Below are 14325 nucleotides of genomic sequence, written 5' to 3' on the forward strand. Positions count from 1 at the left end.
ATCTTTCCAACCCAGGGATCAAACCTCAGGTCTCCTGCATTTGGCAGGCTGGTTCTTTTCCACTAGCGCCACCTGGGAAGCCCTCATTAACCCCCAAGTGTCAGCAAATCCAAATAGCAAAAAGAGATAAAGGTAAGTAAGGATGAAACCCTGCAGGATTCTTCTGGGTACAAGCCCCTCCACATTCCCACTTCTTATTTGGGAAAAAGCTTTAGCCTTGTGAAATGAAAACATCTCCTGCCATATCAATAAATAAGAAATGTCACAGCCTTCAGCAATTTCTGGCCTCCAAATGTGAATGAGGGCTCCCAAAACTGTGATCCAACAGATGCTGCCACTTCCCCCTTCCCCCTCGCTGAGGTAATTGCTGAGGAACTGAGGGAATGCAAGAAACAGCCAACAGCCACTCCTAAGGTTGAACTAGGAAATAGGATTTGGCACCAGAGAGCTGAGCTGCATATGAAAAGAATGAATTCAGTGAGCTCAGAGGCTTGCATCTTTCCATACATAGAATGCTAAATTCCTTAACTTGATATCTAATCTTTGATGTTCAGACTGCTTACTCCCTTTGTTGCAAACTTGTATATAGCCAAACTCCGCCCTCCTGCCTCCTTGGAGCAGTTTTCTCAGAGTTACTGAGATACTGTCTCCTGGGCTCTGAGTCCTAAACATGCACACCAAACAAAATAATTCTGCTTTCAGGTTGTGACTATATTTTTCAGTCTACAGTCTTCAAGGGCTTCCCCAAGTTTCAAAGAGCAGACTCAGTTACTAATTAGGAAAGTGAGAAAATGCAGAAACAAAGGAAAAGCAGTCAAGCAAGAAAAGTAGTAACAACATGAAAGACAGAGTTGCAGGACTCCTAGTTTCTCCTAAAGAAATATAGATAATGATCTAATGATCCAGCAACCCCACATCCAAGGAGCGGTGGCTGCGCAGGGAGGGCCTAGAGGAGCTATTCCACGTTCAAGGTCAGGAGCAGGGGCGGTGAGGAGATACCCCTCATCCAAGGTAAGGAGCAGTGGCTGCGCTTTGTTGGAGCAGCCGTGAAGAGATACCCCACGTCCAAAGTAAGAGAAACCCAAATAAGACAGTAGGTGTTGCAAGAGGGCATCAGAGGGCAGACACACTGAAACCATAATCACAGAAAACTAGTCAATCTAATCACACTAGGACCACAGCCTTGCCAACTCAATGAAACTAAGCCATACCCATGGGGCCACCCAAGACGGGCGGGTCATGGTGGAGAGGTCTGACAGAATGTGGTCCACTGGAGAAGGGAATGGCAAACCACTTCAGTATTCTTGCCTTGAGAACCCCATGAATGGTATGAAAAAGCAAAATGATAGGATACTGAAAGAGGAACTCCCCAGGTCAGAGGTGCCCAACACGCTACTGGATCAATGGAGAAAAAACTCCAGAAAGAATGAAGGGATGGAGCCAAAGCAAAAACAATACCCAGCTGTGGATGTGACTGGTGACAGAAGCAAGGTCTGATGCTGTAAACAGCAATATTGCACAGGAACCTGGAATGTCAGGTCCATGAATCAAGGCAAATTGGAAGTGGTCAAACAGGAGATGGCAAGAGTGAACATTCTAGGAATCAGCAAACTAAAATGGACTGGAATGGGTGAATTTAACTCAGATGACCATTATATCTACTACTGAGGCAGGAATCCCTTAGAAGAAATGGAGTAGCCATCACGGTCAACAAAAGAGTCCAAAATGCATACTTGAATGCAATCTCAAAAATGACAGAATGATCTCTGTTCGTTTCCAAGGCAAACCATTCAACATCACGGTAATCCAAGTCTATGCCCCAACCAGTAACACAAAGAAGCTGAAGATGAACACTTCTATGAAGACCTACAAGACGTTTTAGAACTAACACCCCAAAAAGATATCCTTTTCATTATAGGGGACTGGAATGCAAAAGTAGGAAGTCAAGAAACACCTGGAGTAACAGGCAAATTTGGCCTTGGAATGAGGAATGAAGCAGGACAAAGACTAATAGAGTTTTGCCAAGAAAATGCACTGGTCATAGCAAACACCCTCTTCCAACAACACAAGAGAAGACTCTACACATGGACATCACCAGATGGTCAACACCAAAATTATATTCTTTGCAGCCAAGATGGAGAAGCTCTATACAGTCAACAAAAACAAGACCAGGAGTTGACTGTGGCTCAGATCATGAACGCCTTATTGCCAAATTCAGACTTAAATTGAAGAAAGTAGGGAAAACCACTAAACCATTCAAGTATAACCTAAATCAAATCCCTTATGATCACACAGTGGAAGTGAAAATAGATGTAAGGGACTAGATCTGATAGATAGAGTGCCTGATGAATTATGGACGGAGGTTCTTGACATTGTACAGACCATCCCCATGGAAAATAAATGCAAAAAAGCAAAATGGCGGTCTGAGAAGGACTTATAAATAACTGTGAAAAGAAGAGAAGCCAAAGCAAAGGAGAAAAGGAAAGATACAAGCATCTGAATGCAGAGTTCCAAAGAATAGCAAAGAGAGATACAAAAGCCTTCCTCAGTGATCAATGAAAAGAAGTAGAGGCAAACAACAGAGTGGGAAAGACGAGAGATCTCTTCAAGAAAATTAGAGATACCAAGGGAACATGTCATGCAAAGATGGGCTCAGATGTCCTCAGATAAAGGACAGAAATGGTATGGACCTAACAGAAGCAGAAGTTATTAAGAAGAGGTGGCAAGAATACACAGAAGAACTGTACAAAAAAGATCTTCACGACCAAGATAATCACAATGGTGTGATCACTCACCTAGAGCCAGACATCCTGGAATGTGAAGTCAAGTGGGCCTTAGAAAGCCTCACTATGAACAAAGCTAGTGGAGGTGATGGAAGTCCAGTTGAGCTGTTTCAAATCTTGAAAGATGATGCTGTGAAAGTGCTACACTCAATATGCCAGCAAATTTGGAAAACTCAGCAGTGGCCACAGGACTGGAAAAGGTCAGTTTTCATTCCAATCCCAAAGAAAGGCAATGCCAAAGAATGCTCAAACTACCGCACAATTGCCCTCATCTCACATGCTAGTAAAGTAATGCTCAAAATTCTCCAAGCCAGGCTTCAGCAATACGTGAACCGTGAACTTCCTGATGTTCAAGCTGCTTTTAGAAAAGGCAGAGGAACCAGAGATCAAATTGCCAACATCCGCTGGATCATGGAAAAAGCAAGAGAGTTCCAGAAAAACATCTATTTCTGCTTTATTGACTATGCCAAAGCCTTTGACTGTGTGGATCGCAAGAAACTGTGGAAAATTCTTCAAGAGATGGGAATACCAGACCATCTGACCTGCCTCTTGAGAAATCTGTATGCAGGTCAGGAAGCAACAGTTAGAAGTGTACATGGAACAACAGACTGTTTCCAAATAGGAAAAGGAGTACGTCAAAGCTATATATTGCCACCCTGCTTATTTAACTTATATGCAGAGTACATCATGAGAAACGTCGGGCTGGAAGAAGCACAAGATGGAATCAAGATTGCCAGGAGAAATATCAATAACCTCAGATATGCAGATGACACCACCCTTATGGCAGAAAGTGAAGAGGAACTAAAAAGCCTCTTGATGAAAGTGAAATTGGAGAGTGAAAAAGTTGGCTTAAAGCTCAACATTCAGAAAACGAAGATCATGGCATCTGGTCCCATCACTTCATGGGAAATAGATGGGGAAACAGTGGAAACAGTGTCAGACTTTATTCTTTTGGGCTCCCAAATCACTGCAGACGGTGATTGCAGTCATGAAATTAAAAGACGCTTACTCCTTGGAAGAAAAGTTATGACCAACCTAGATAGCATGTTGAAAAGCAGAGACATTACTTTGCCAACAAACGTCCATCTAGTCAAGGCTATGGTTTTTCCTGTGGTCATGTATGGATGTGAGAGTTGGACTGTGAAGAAGGCTGAGTGCCGAAGAATTGATGCTTTTGACCTGTGGTGTTGGAGGAGACTCTTGAGAGTCCCTTGGCCTGCAAGGAGATCCAACCAATCCATTCTGAAGGAGATCAGCCCTGGGATTTCTTTGGAAGGAATGATGCTAAAGCTGAAACTTCAGTACTTTGGCCACCTCATGCAAAGAGTTGACTCATTGGAAAAGACTCTGATGCTGGGAGGGATTGGGGGCAGGAGGAGAAGGGGACGACAGAGGATGAGATGGCTGGGTGGCATTACTGACCCAATGGACGTGAGTTTGAGTGATGGACAGGGAGGCCTGGCGTGCTATGATTCATGGGGTTGCAAAGAGTCGGACACGACTGAGCAATTGAACTGAACTGAATTAATGCATAACTTTGCACTGTTCTGCAGAAATTAAGCACCAGCCCAGAGGAGGATGTTGACTACATGCTGACTACAAGCATGTAGTCCCCGGGCTGGTTAAAACCAGAAGACTGGTAATTAAGATTCCCAAAACGTCACCCTGTTACCTAACCACTAACCAATATCCATGACACCATCTTGCTGTGCGCTCATAAAATGTTTACTTTATGTACACACAGAGAGAGAAGGCACCCTCTGGTTTCTCCTCTCACAAAGACACTAATCTTGTTATTTCAGAATCCTACCCTCAGGACTTCATTTAACCTTAATTACCTTCTTAAGGGTACTATCTCCAAATACAGCCACATTGGGGGTTGGGGTTTCCCACATATGAATTTGGGGGAGATACATTTAGTCCAAGCAATAAGTTTGACAGTGAAAGCAATGAGCAGGAACTGAATATTTCTCTATGTTCTCCTTTCCTTTCTGACTCATCATCACTAAAAACAGAAATAATATGAAGCAATGAATGTTTCAGCATCCATGCGTCATGTAGCATCATAAAAGAAACAGGCAACTGGGAGGCTAATGATTCCCTAGGATGGATTCCACTTCTAATGTGCACTTGTTTTATCATTTTAATATATTTACCTATGCTATGCAAGACAAGAAAACAAAGAGGTAGATTAAACCTATACTTGACAACACATATATGTAAGTAGTAAGTAGAACACATGTGTGTTAAGCATAGGTACTATATATTTAGGGCAACTGAGCATTAAATATCCACAGTTCACCAAATATATGAGACACAAAGTATCCCTTGAGACACAGGGAGTCCTTGATATTCTTGATGTCTTAATTAAGCACCAATAGGTGGAAATCATGGCCACATATCCTTTGCCCAAAGAAGGCAAATAAAACCTAGGACTGCTGAGTAGGCTACGTGCCCTTACATCTCTCTGAGACAGCAAGTGCGTGTCCCTGGCCCAGGGCACCTTCTGTCTGTGGGTCTCTTGCTGCAACCTTATTTCTGGCCCTTATAACCACACCATCAGTGGGGAATGCTAATGTGGCAGAGAGTAAGAGAAAGGAGATATGAATATTGCCTAAACTCAGTTACTGCGGTCCTTTCACCGGTGTGCACAATATCCTAAGTATGTTAACTAACCCATCTCTTTCCCCCAGCTTCTTATGGTATGTTTCAAATTGATTTCATAAACCATGGGGTTCAAGCATCCCAACTGGGTCTGTGAGTCCTTCCGTCCCATGACTCTGGAATGGATAGCTGGCTGGTAATACATGAGAGGCTACAGGGTAATCCCTAAAGGGCAATGTCATCGAGAACAGCCGCAAGTGCGAACTCCAAGCAGGAAGCCAGCCTTGAGAAAATCTGAAGCTCTTGCTTTAGCTCTTCCTTTTTACCCACCTTGCATCAGCCAGAGTTGCTCGTGCTATAGCCCAGACTGCCACAAAAGCCACTGGGAACCCTGCAAACAGAAAAGAATTCAGAGACAATATTTGTTTCAGGATTAAGGTATCTTTTTCTTATACTCATCACATAAAAATATACTATTAAAAGGTGAAAGAGAAAAACTGGACATGAAAAATGTTACTATGTAAACAAGAAAATTCCACTTAATTTTCATCTTGTCCATTTGAGAAGAGAGCTGGTACATTGATGTTATTTGTTCCCAAAAGTCTGAAGAAGAAGATTGGCCCTATTTTCATTTGAGGGGTATAAGGTTAAGCTATGTGAGGAGGGGACTGAAGTTCCTGGAGTCAAAGGCAGGCAGTGGTCGGTGCATATAACTTTTACCTCTTGCCACTCCAACAGCCACATGCTTTCCAAGAAGCATGAAGCAACAAGAGGGACTCATGAGAAGTGACAGGAAGGCTATTGTTTTTAAAAATTTGAATTTTCTCATTCTAAAGGTGGAAGGCATAGAGAGCCTACACTGAAAGTTACAAAATTAGGACGTTTTGATCAGTTTAGCCTCTTCTTTTTTGCTCATATTGGCTGCAGACAGAAGCGTTTGCAGGTACTGAAAACTTACCAAAGAATGGTGCTATGTTAGCTTGATGATTTGAGCATGACATATTTGTCTTTCATAAGTAATAATCACCTATGAGCTTGCAACATCAAATCTATTAATTATACTGACTTTCTATGAGTCTTTGCTTCCAGTAAAGATGGACTGTTTATGCTATACTCAGTTAGACTCTGACATCATGAAAAAAACCACAAACCATACTTTAGAACTCTGCAATAGAAGATCAAAGGATTTAATGAATATGTGGCCTTTTAGAAAGAAGTTTTTAAAAAAGGAAAGAGAGGCCACAGGAAGCACTTTACAAAGAGAGAAAAAAATTTAACTCAGAACACTTTTAACACAATATTTTTTACCTTTTAAAAAACACATTCTAACATGTATACTGTCATGTAAGAATTGAATCGCCAGTCCATGTCTGACGTAGGGTGCAGCATGCTTGGGGCTGGTGCATGGGGATGACCCAGAGAGATGTTGTGGGGAGGGAGGTGGGAGGGGGGTTCATGTTTGGGAACGCATGTAAGAATTAAAGATTTTAAAATTTAAAAAATAAAAAAAAATTTAAAAAAAAATTCCATATATATGTTAAAAAAAAATAAAAAACACATTTGTAATTTTTCAGATATCTTTTCTAAGCAAAGGAACATAAAAATAGATGTAGATTAAAAATTTCAGAAAAATTAAAATAAGGTGATATCCTACAGCAGGGAATTTCTTTGGTTTTCTTAGTGATCTAGTTGAATTTAACCTCAGTCTGCCTGTGTGGCTATTTAATTTTATAACTTTATATTCCAGTTTTATTTATTGTTTTTATATAACTCCCTCTTTTAAAAAATCTGCTCAAATTCTATGTTTTAGGAAATTTTTGTCAAAATGAAAGTGAAAGTGTTAGTCCCTCAGTCACATCCAACTCTTTGGGACCCCATGGACCGAAGCCTGCCAGGCTTCTCTGTCCATGGAACTCTTCCAGGCAAGTATACTGGCGTAAACTTCCATTCCCTTCTCCAGGGAATGTTTGTGATCCAGGGATTGAACCCCCAATCTCCTGCATTGCAGGCAGATTCTTTACCATCTGAGCCACCAAGGAAGCTCAGTGTGCTGTGCTGTGCTTAGCTGTGTCTGACTCTTTGAGACCCCATGGACTGTAGCCCACCAGGCTCCTCTGCCCATGGGGATTCTCCAGGCAAGAATACTAGAGTGGATTGCCATGCCCTCCTCCAGGGGATCTTCCCAACCCAGGAACTGAACCAGGGTTTCCTGCATTGCAGGCAGATTCTTTACCAGCTGAGCTACTAGGGAAGCCCAAAGGTAAAGTGCTTTTATATGATAATACACACATTCTGGCATGTCATCTGACAGGTGAAAATTAATAGCTGCTAATACAGAGGTAAATTACCACATTCAATAAGGATAAAGAAGCAAGATTGAAACTTTTTTTTCTATCTTATACATTACTTTAGGTCTAAATCTTGTTTAGACCCAATTATAACTTAAGGCTCCCTCTAGGTAGGTTAACGGGCTTCCCTGGTGGCTCAGAGGTTAAAGCATCTGCCTGCAATGTGGGAGACCCAGATTCGATCTCTAGGTCGGGAATATCCCCTGGAAAAGGATATGGCAATCCACTCCAGTATTCTTGCCTGGAGAATCCCATGGATGGAGGAGCCTGGTAGACTACAGTCCCAGGGGTTGCAAAGAGTCGCACACGACTGAGCAACTTCACTTCACTCATTTGGTAGGTAAACACTCAGCACATTATTATTCACACTGTAATGATGTGTGGAGCTGCTTTTATTTACATTGATTTTGCTGGTTCTTAATAAATCGGCAAGGAAGGAAATTACCATCTAAAGAGGAACATATGCTGTATCTGCCTTTGTAAATTGAAGACGGATATTTAAAATGACTGTTTTTGTACATCCTTATCACAAAACAAGATGTACAGAGAAGCAAAAGCAAATTCTAATGATAACTATGTTTCTATTCTTTCAACCAATCATAGTCTTAATTTTTCCTATCCCTGCCTCAATTTTCTCATAAATAAGGTACTTTATTCTTGGCTCCAACTGCACATTTTAAAATTGCATTTAATTATACACTTAAGAAAAGAAAAGAAAGCGAAGTCGCTCAGTCATGTCCGACTCTTTGCAACCCCATGGACTATAGCCTACGAGGCTCCTCCATCCATGGGATTTTCCAGGCAAGAGTATTGGAGTGGGTTGCCATTTCCTTCTCTAGGGGATCTTCCTGACCCAGGGATCAAACCCGGGTCTCCCACATTGCAGGCAGATGCTTTACCGTCTGAGCCACCAGAGGGGTCAGTCAAAAAGTACAAACTTCCAGTATAAATACAACAAAAGGTACAAACTTCCGGCAATAAGATAAATAAGTACTAGAGATGTAATATACAACATAGAGAAAGATTAGTTGTTACTGTTTTAAATTGTGGTTAAGTGAGCATAATATTGCATGTAATATGATTTATAAAAGTGAGCTTTCATGTAAATCCTACTTGCTTTCATGCATGTTGTTAAACCATTCAATGAAATGATGATTTCAAGTTGTGATGGTTATCTACTATAATTGTCACTCCTATGCCAAAATGTTTCTGGGGAAATTAATATAAGTTTTAAAGAAAGGTAAGAAGCTAAGACTTGTATAGAAGCTCACTGGAATCCTACTTTTTTTGTTGTTACATTTTATTTTTCATAGAAAGATTTGAAAACTAGTTTCCTGGGTTTCAGAGCTTCCCTGGTGGCTCAGATAGTAAAGAATCTGCCTGCAATGCAGGACAAGCTAGAGACTCGGGTTTAATCCCTGGGTCAGAGAGATTCTCTGGAGAAGGGAATGGCAACCCACTCCAGTATTCTTGCCTTGAAAATCCCGTGAACAGAGGAGCTTGGTGGGCTATACAGTTCATGGGGTTGCAAAGAGCTGGACACAACTAGAGCCACTAACACTTCCTGGGTTTCAGTGAGACAAATCCCTGACTTTATGAAGCGACAGACTGAGTGATACAGCCCAAATAAGAGCTGATAAGGGACTGAGCAGCTGACTATCAAACCAATTCGTAAATTAAAAAAAAAAAAACAAGTTTATTACTAGTGTGACCAGTGTCACAGCAAGCCAAAAAATAAAATCAAACTCAGACAAAGTCACTGTTGAATTTTCTATCAACAACTTTATCAACTTCTACTAATGATGTGAGTACACAGACATAATTTTGACTTGAAGGTAAACTACAAAAACTGTTAAGAAAATTACCAAAGTACCCCCCCAAAATATTAAATGTATCTTTTTTTATTTTAGTAATTGGTAGTCAAAGATAAGGGACAGCTTGAAACCAAACTGTTTTCAGAAATAAAATTTTATTCACAACAATTAGTATTTCATAATAAATAAAGAGTAACAGTAAATTGACCCTTTGTCTTCTTCAAGGTTATTAACTAACAGGAAATTCAATATCCCTTACTTTACGCTTTTAAATGTTAAGACAATGTTAAGGCAAAACAGGCAAAAAACTTTCTTATTTTGGAGGGGAAAAAAAGCTTCAAATTTAATCTTGAGCCACTTAGTTAATTTTTTCCCTCTGCTGACCACCTGATCATTTACAAATTAAAATAACAGTTGCTAATCTTGAGACTTCTTAATTTTAACCACATATGAGTTTTAATTTCTCTTAAACTATAACAAACAAACAACATTCTTTCTCCATATCACATTGAGTTAGTGCCTGGTTCAGTAATCCCTCTAGGACTGAAAAGGCATTTTAGAATGTGAGTTCAATCTTTTTTTTTTAATTACCTATGCCAAAAGTAATTCTAACTATTTCCTTCCAAAAGACATGGTAAGTCTACATAACTAGCTTGTAATTTGTATTGTTAAATACAGCCAAGATGGTTCTATAAATTTCTTTCTGTCATTCTCATCATATGACCTAGAATTATAAATCAAAGATGCATCATTATGGATTAGAAATTCAAAAATCAAAACTTGTAGAATGGAATTACGGTTAAATCAAGACACTGGCGTAAGACATGATGAGCACAGCAGTTCTAAATGTGTAAGGCAAACAAGGTATTTCCCCCAAAGAATCCTCTCAAGATTCTGGTCTAAGAACAGTAACCCTAAGTTAAATGTGAAAAGTTTGTTACCACTGGGAGAATCATAGACTTGATTTTAACGATTTTCCTCAATAAATAATTTAAGAGAAAGGAAACATAAAGATGGGGTGGGGAGAGACTATTTCAGGAAAAGAGCTGAAAGAATGCTGATGACAGGCATGACACAAAGCCCTGAAATCCATAATCCACTTGAAAAGGAAAGGAGACAGAAATGCCTTACCCCAGCCTATCAAGGTGAAGCCCCACAGGTACTTGGTGTCCGAAAAGAATGCCACAAAGATTAAACTATGCAGATAGAGACCTTCCACCAAAATCCAATAGTAGTTTGTAGCCAAGAAGTAAATAAACATCACAACAGCCATCTTGCACCCAATCTGTTACAAATAAACCAACATGGCACCATATTAGAACTCCTAATCATACTGTTTCTACCACTAAAAAGCAGTTACTCCATTTCTTTTTTAGAATCTAATGTCTCTTATAAATGGGGAAGCCAAGACTTTTGAAAGAGGCCACAACAATGTTATTTAAATATAGCATTTCTAAGACTGCTGGCTTGATTTTATTTTTAAAATAAGAATTTTTTTTCCTTTAGAAGTAACAAGAAATCACTTTTCCTCAATTTATTCAAAAAAGAATACTTGATCATCAGAGAAAATTAGGAAAGTACAGAAAAGCATAAAGAAGAAATTTATCTATCATTCTACCATGAATTTATTTTATTCTGGACTTTGTTATACTCCAAAAGTTAAATGGCTTAAAACACTAAACATTTAATGTGTCTTATGAATCTATGGATTGGCTAGGTGATTCTACTGATCTGGGAGAAGCTCAGGTAATCTTGACTAGGTTCATTCATAGAGGCCTATTTTCAACTGGCATACCACTACACCCACTTCATCCTTCATTTTAAACAAGTCACAAAGCCAATGCAGAATTACAATCAGCAGAGACGATAGTGAATTACAGGGAAAAGGACAAAGATAACGATGGCATTAAAAAAATCAGTCTACTCTACCTAATTTCCAGATATACCACTTTAAGGTGAAAATGCTTTCCCATTAACTGAATGGCTGGGTAATTCTACATACTTAATAACACTAGGATATCTAAGAGCACAATCAAGTACTATGGAATCTTACATGGGAACAAGTCTTTGGGTCTCTAATAAAGGAACTAAATCCCCTGGGTTTTTAAATCCCAACCTTCTAGTTTTGCAGGTAGGTTTTGCTTTTACTTTTAGAAGTGGTGAGCCATGTAAGGGGTCATGAGGAAAACACTTACATATTGTGATTTGTCCACAGCAGGCACTTCTATGGAGCTTTGTAGGTCATCCTGCAGTATCAGGGACCGCAGCTCCTTTACTCCTATGTGAGCGTGGACCACTCTGTCCTTAACAAAGATGCTCGCAGCTCTCAGCATGAAAGACACAAATAAATGCATGTGGATATAGTTCCTAGTACAATGCAGTCGTCTACAGAAAGAAAATATTTAGTAGTTAGGTTTGAATAAAATTAGAAATGGAGACAGAAAATACGTAAATGAGCTCAAACTTCCCCCCAAAAAAAGAAATATAATAAACCTGAACAAAAAGAGCAAAAATTGGAGTCAAAAACTAAAATATAATTTTTTGAGAGTTAATTTCAAATATATCCTGAGCAGCTACCATGTTTATCCAGATTATGCAGTGTTAAATATTATACTACAGTATAATATTATAATATACCATTATATTATGTGTGCATACATGCTAAGTTGCTTCAGTCATGTTCAACTTTTATGTGACCCCATGGACTGTAGCCCACCAGGCTCTTCTGTCCATAGGATTTCCCAGGCTAGAATACCAGAGTGGGTTGCCATTTCCTTCTCTAGGGGATCTTCCCAACCCAGAGATCAAACCCACATCTCCTGCATTGGCAGGCAGATTCTTTACCACTGACCCACCTGAGAAGCCTCTATTTCTTCCTGTATGGTATTGAATCATCTAGAGATTATTTAAGATGAATTTCCGTCCCGTGCCACCAAAACCATTTGGAAAAGGTGAAATAAGCTTTCACATCATGAATGAAAATTTTCTAACTCCTTTGACAATACTCTGCATCACTTAGCAAAAATAGACTGCAATGCAGACCCACTGTTTTAATGGTTTCATACTGCTTTGAGGCTTTAAGTCTTTAAACAAACAAACAACGAAGAATAACCCTGAATTTTTCATCAAAAATAACTTCTCAAAGTCAAATAATATAACGCAAGGTTGAATTCAGAAGCTTATGTTTAGGGAAAGTATCTGGAGGCACAGATTGTGAGAGGTCTGTGTCTTTGATGCATAAGAAACAGACCTGCCCCTTCACGGAGGAAGTGATTGAGAATTACTCACCTGAAGTAACCAATGATGAGAATAGCCACGGCCAGGGATGCAAAGGAGACAGAGTATCCAACAGTGTACATGACAGAGAGGCGTTCAAAGAACTCTTGCTGCAGGGCAAGAGATTTAATCAGAAAAGCATATTTAATGGAGGTAAATTAAGAGTGTGCATTGAAAAGATAGGCAATGTGTTGCCACATTCATATAATATATAAATTATTTTTATGGCCTTCCTTTTACTCCCCAGATTGAAGTCAGGATTAACATATAATAAAAATAATTGGCATTTCTTCTTGCTTTAAGTGAGGCCAAACTCAATGTTTCAAGATTCACTTCACGGATTTTTTGCAGTGTTCATTTTAACTAGTTGGAATTGTATATCTAACATGATATTTGAAGTAAATAAAACACACTGAAGGATGATTTTAAAACTAGTCAAAAGGATATATCACTTTTGGAATATTATTTCTAGTTTTCTTTTGCTTTTCTACCAAGCTGTAGTTTCTATGAAAGCAAACTGTGCAGATTTTAAATGAGCAGTTTGATGGGTTTTGACAAACTGAGTTCTTTGTGCCACTAGCTAGTCAAAAATCCACCCACCATCCACCTCCCAGGTTAACTACTGTTCCAATTTCTGTCATCACAAATTGGCTTTATCTGTTCATGTACTTCATATATTTCTTGACTCTTCTCAGACTTCTTAGAATTATATAGTGTATACTCCTTTTTGTCAAGACACTGTTATGATATTCACTGATATTATTACATGAATCAACAGTTCATTCCTTTTTCTTCTTTTGTATTTCAAAATGACTATGAATTCAAAAGAAGTAGGAAAAGACAGTAAGAAAGGTCCTCTGTGCCCCTTCACCAGTATCCTCCAATGCTTGCATTTAATTACACTAAAATACCAAACTAGGAATTTGGCATTGGTGCAATTCATGTGTTTACAGTCTGTGTCATTTTATCACACATGAAAAAAATTTTTAAACATCTCTGCAGTCGAACTAAAGAAATAGTCCATCACAACAAAGATCTTCCTCCTGCTGTTCCTTTTACAGTCATACCTACCCTATTCCTCTCCACCATCCTTATCACCCACCAAACATTAATCTGTTTTCTATCTCTGCAATTGTGTCATTTCATAAATGGATAAATGAAATCCTATAGAACATGAACTTTGAGTCTGGCTTTTTTCACTCAGAGTAATAACCTCAAGATTCATTCAGGTTGTTATTCATACCAAGTCTGTACTTTTTTATTGCTGCACAGTTTGTGGCAAATGATTAGAATAATTAAGAGATATAACTAAACTAGGGCCTTCCAGGTGGCGCGAGCTGTAGAGAACCTTGCTGCCAATGCAGGAGACATAAGAGACACAGGTTCGCTCGTTGGGTCAGCAAGATCCCCTGCAGGAGGGCATGGCAACCCACTCCAGTATTCTTGCCTGGAGAATCCCATGGACAGAGGAGCCTGGAGGGCTACAGTCCATGGGGTCAC

The 14325-nt window shown here is 39.4% G+C and overlaps 1 protein-coding gene across 1 annotated transcript in view; it reads right to left on the bottom strand.

Moving 5' to 3' along the window:
• Positions 1-14325, bottom strand: part of PTH2R (parathyroid hormone 2 receptor) — a 95147-nt gene that overhangs the window by 53352 nt on the left and 27470 nt on the right. The window contains exons 5-8 of the mRNA XM_005676449.3: positions 12838-12935; positions 11745-11934; positions 10681-10834; positions 5718-5778 (exon numbers count right to left, since the gene is read on the bottom strand). Coding sequence (XP_005676506.3) covers positions 5718-5778; positions 10681-10834; positions 11745-11934; positions 12838-12935 — 503 coding nt within the window. The remainder of the gene's footprint in view (positions 1-5717; positions 5779-10680; positions 10835-11744; positions 11935-12837; positions 12936-14325) is intronic.

Source organism: Capra hircus, chromosome 2 (assembly GCF_001704415.2).
Source record: "Capra hircus breed San Clemente chromosome 2, ASM170441v1, whole genome shotgun sequence".
In the NCBI taxonomy this organism is placed as follows: Eukaryota; Metazoa; Chordata; class Mammalia; order Artiodactyla; family Bovidae; genus Capra; species Capra hircus.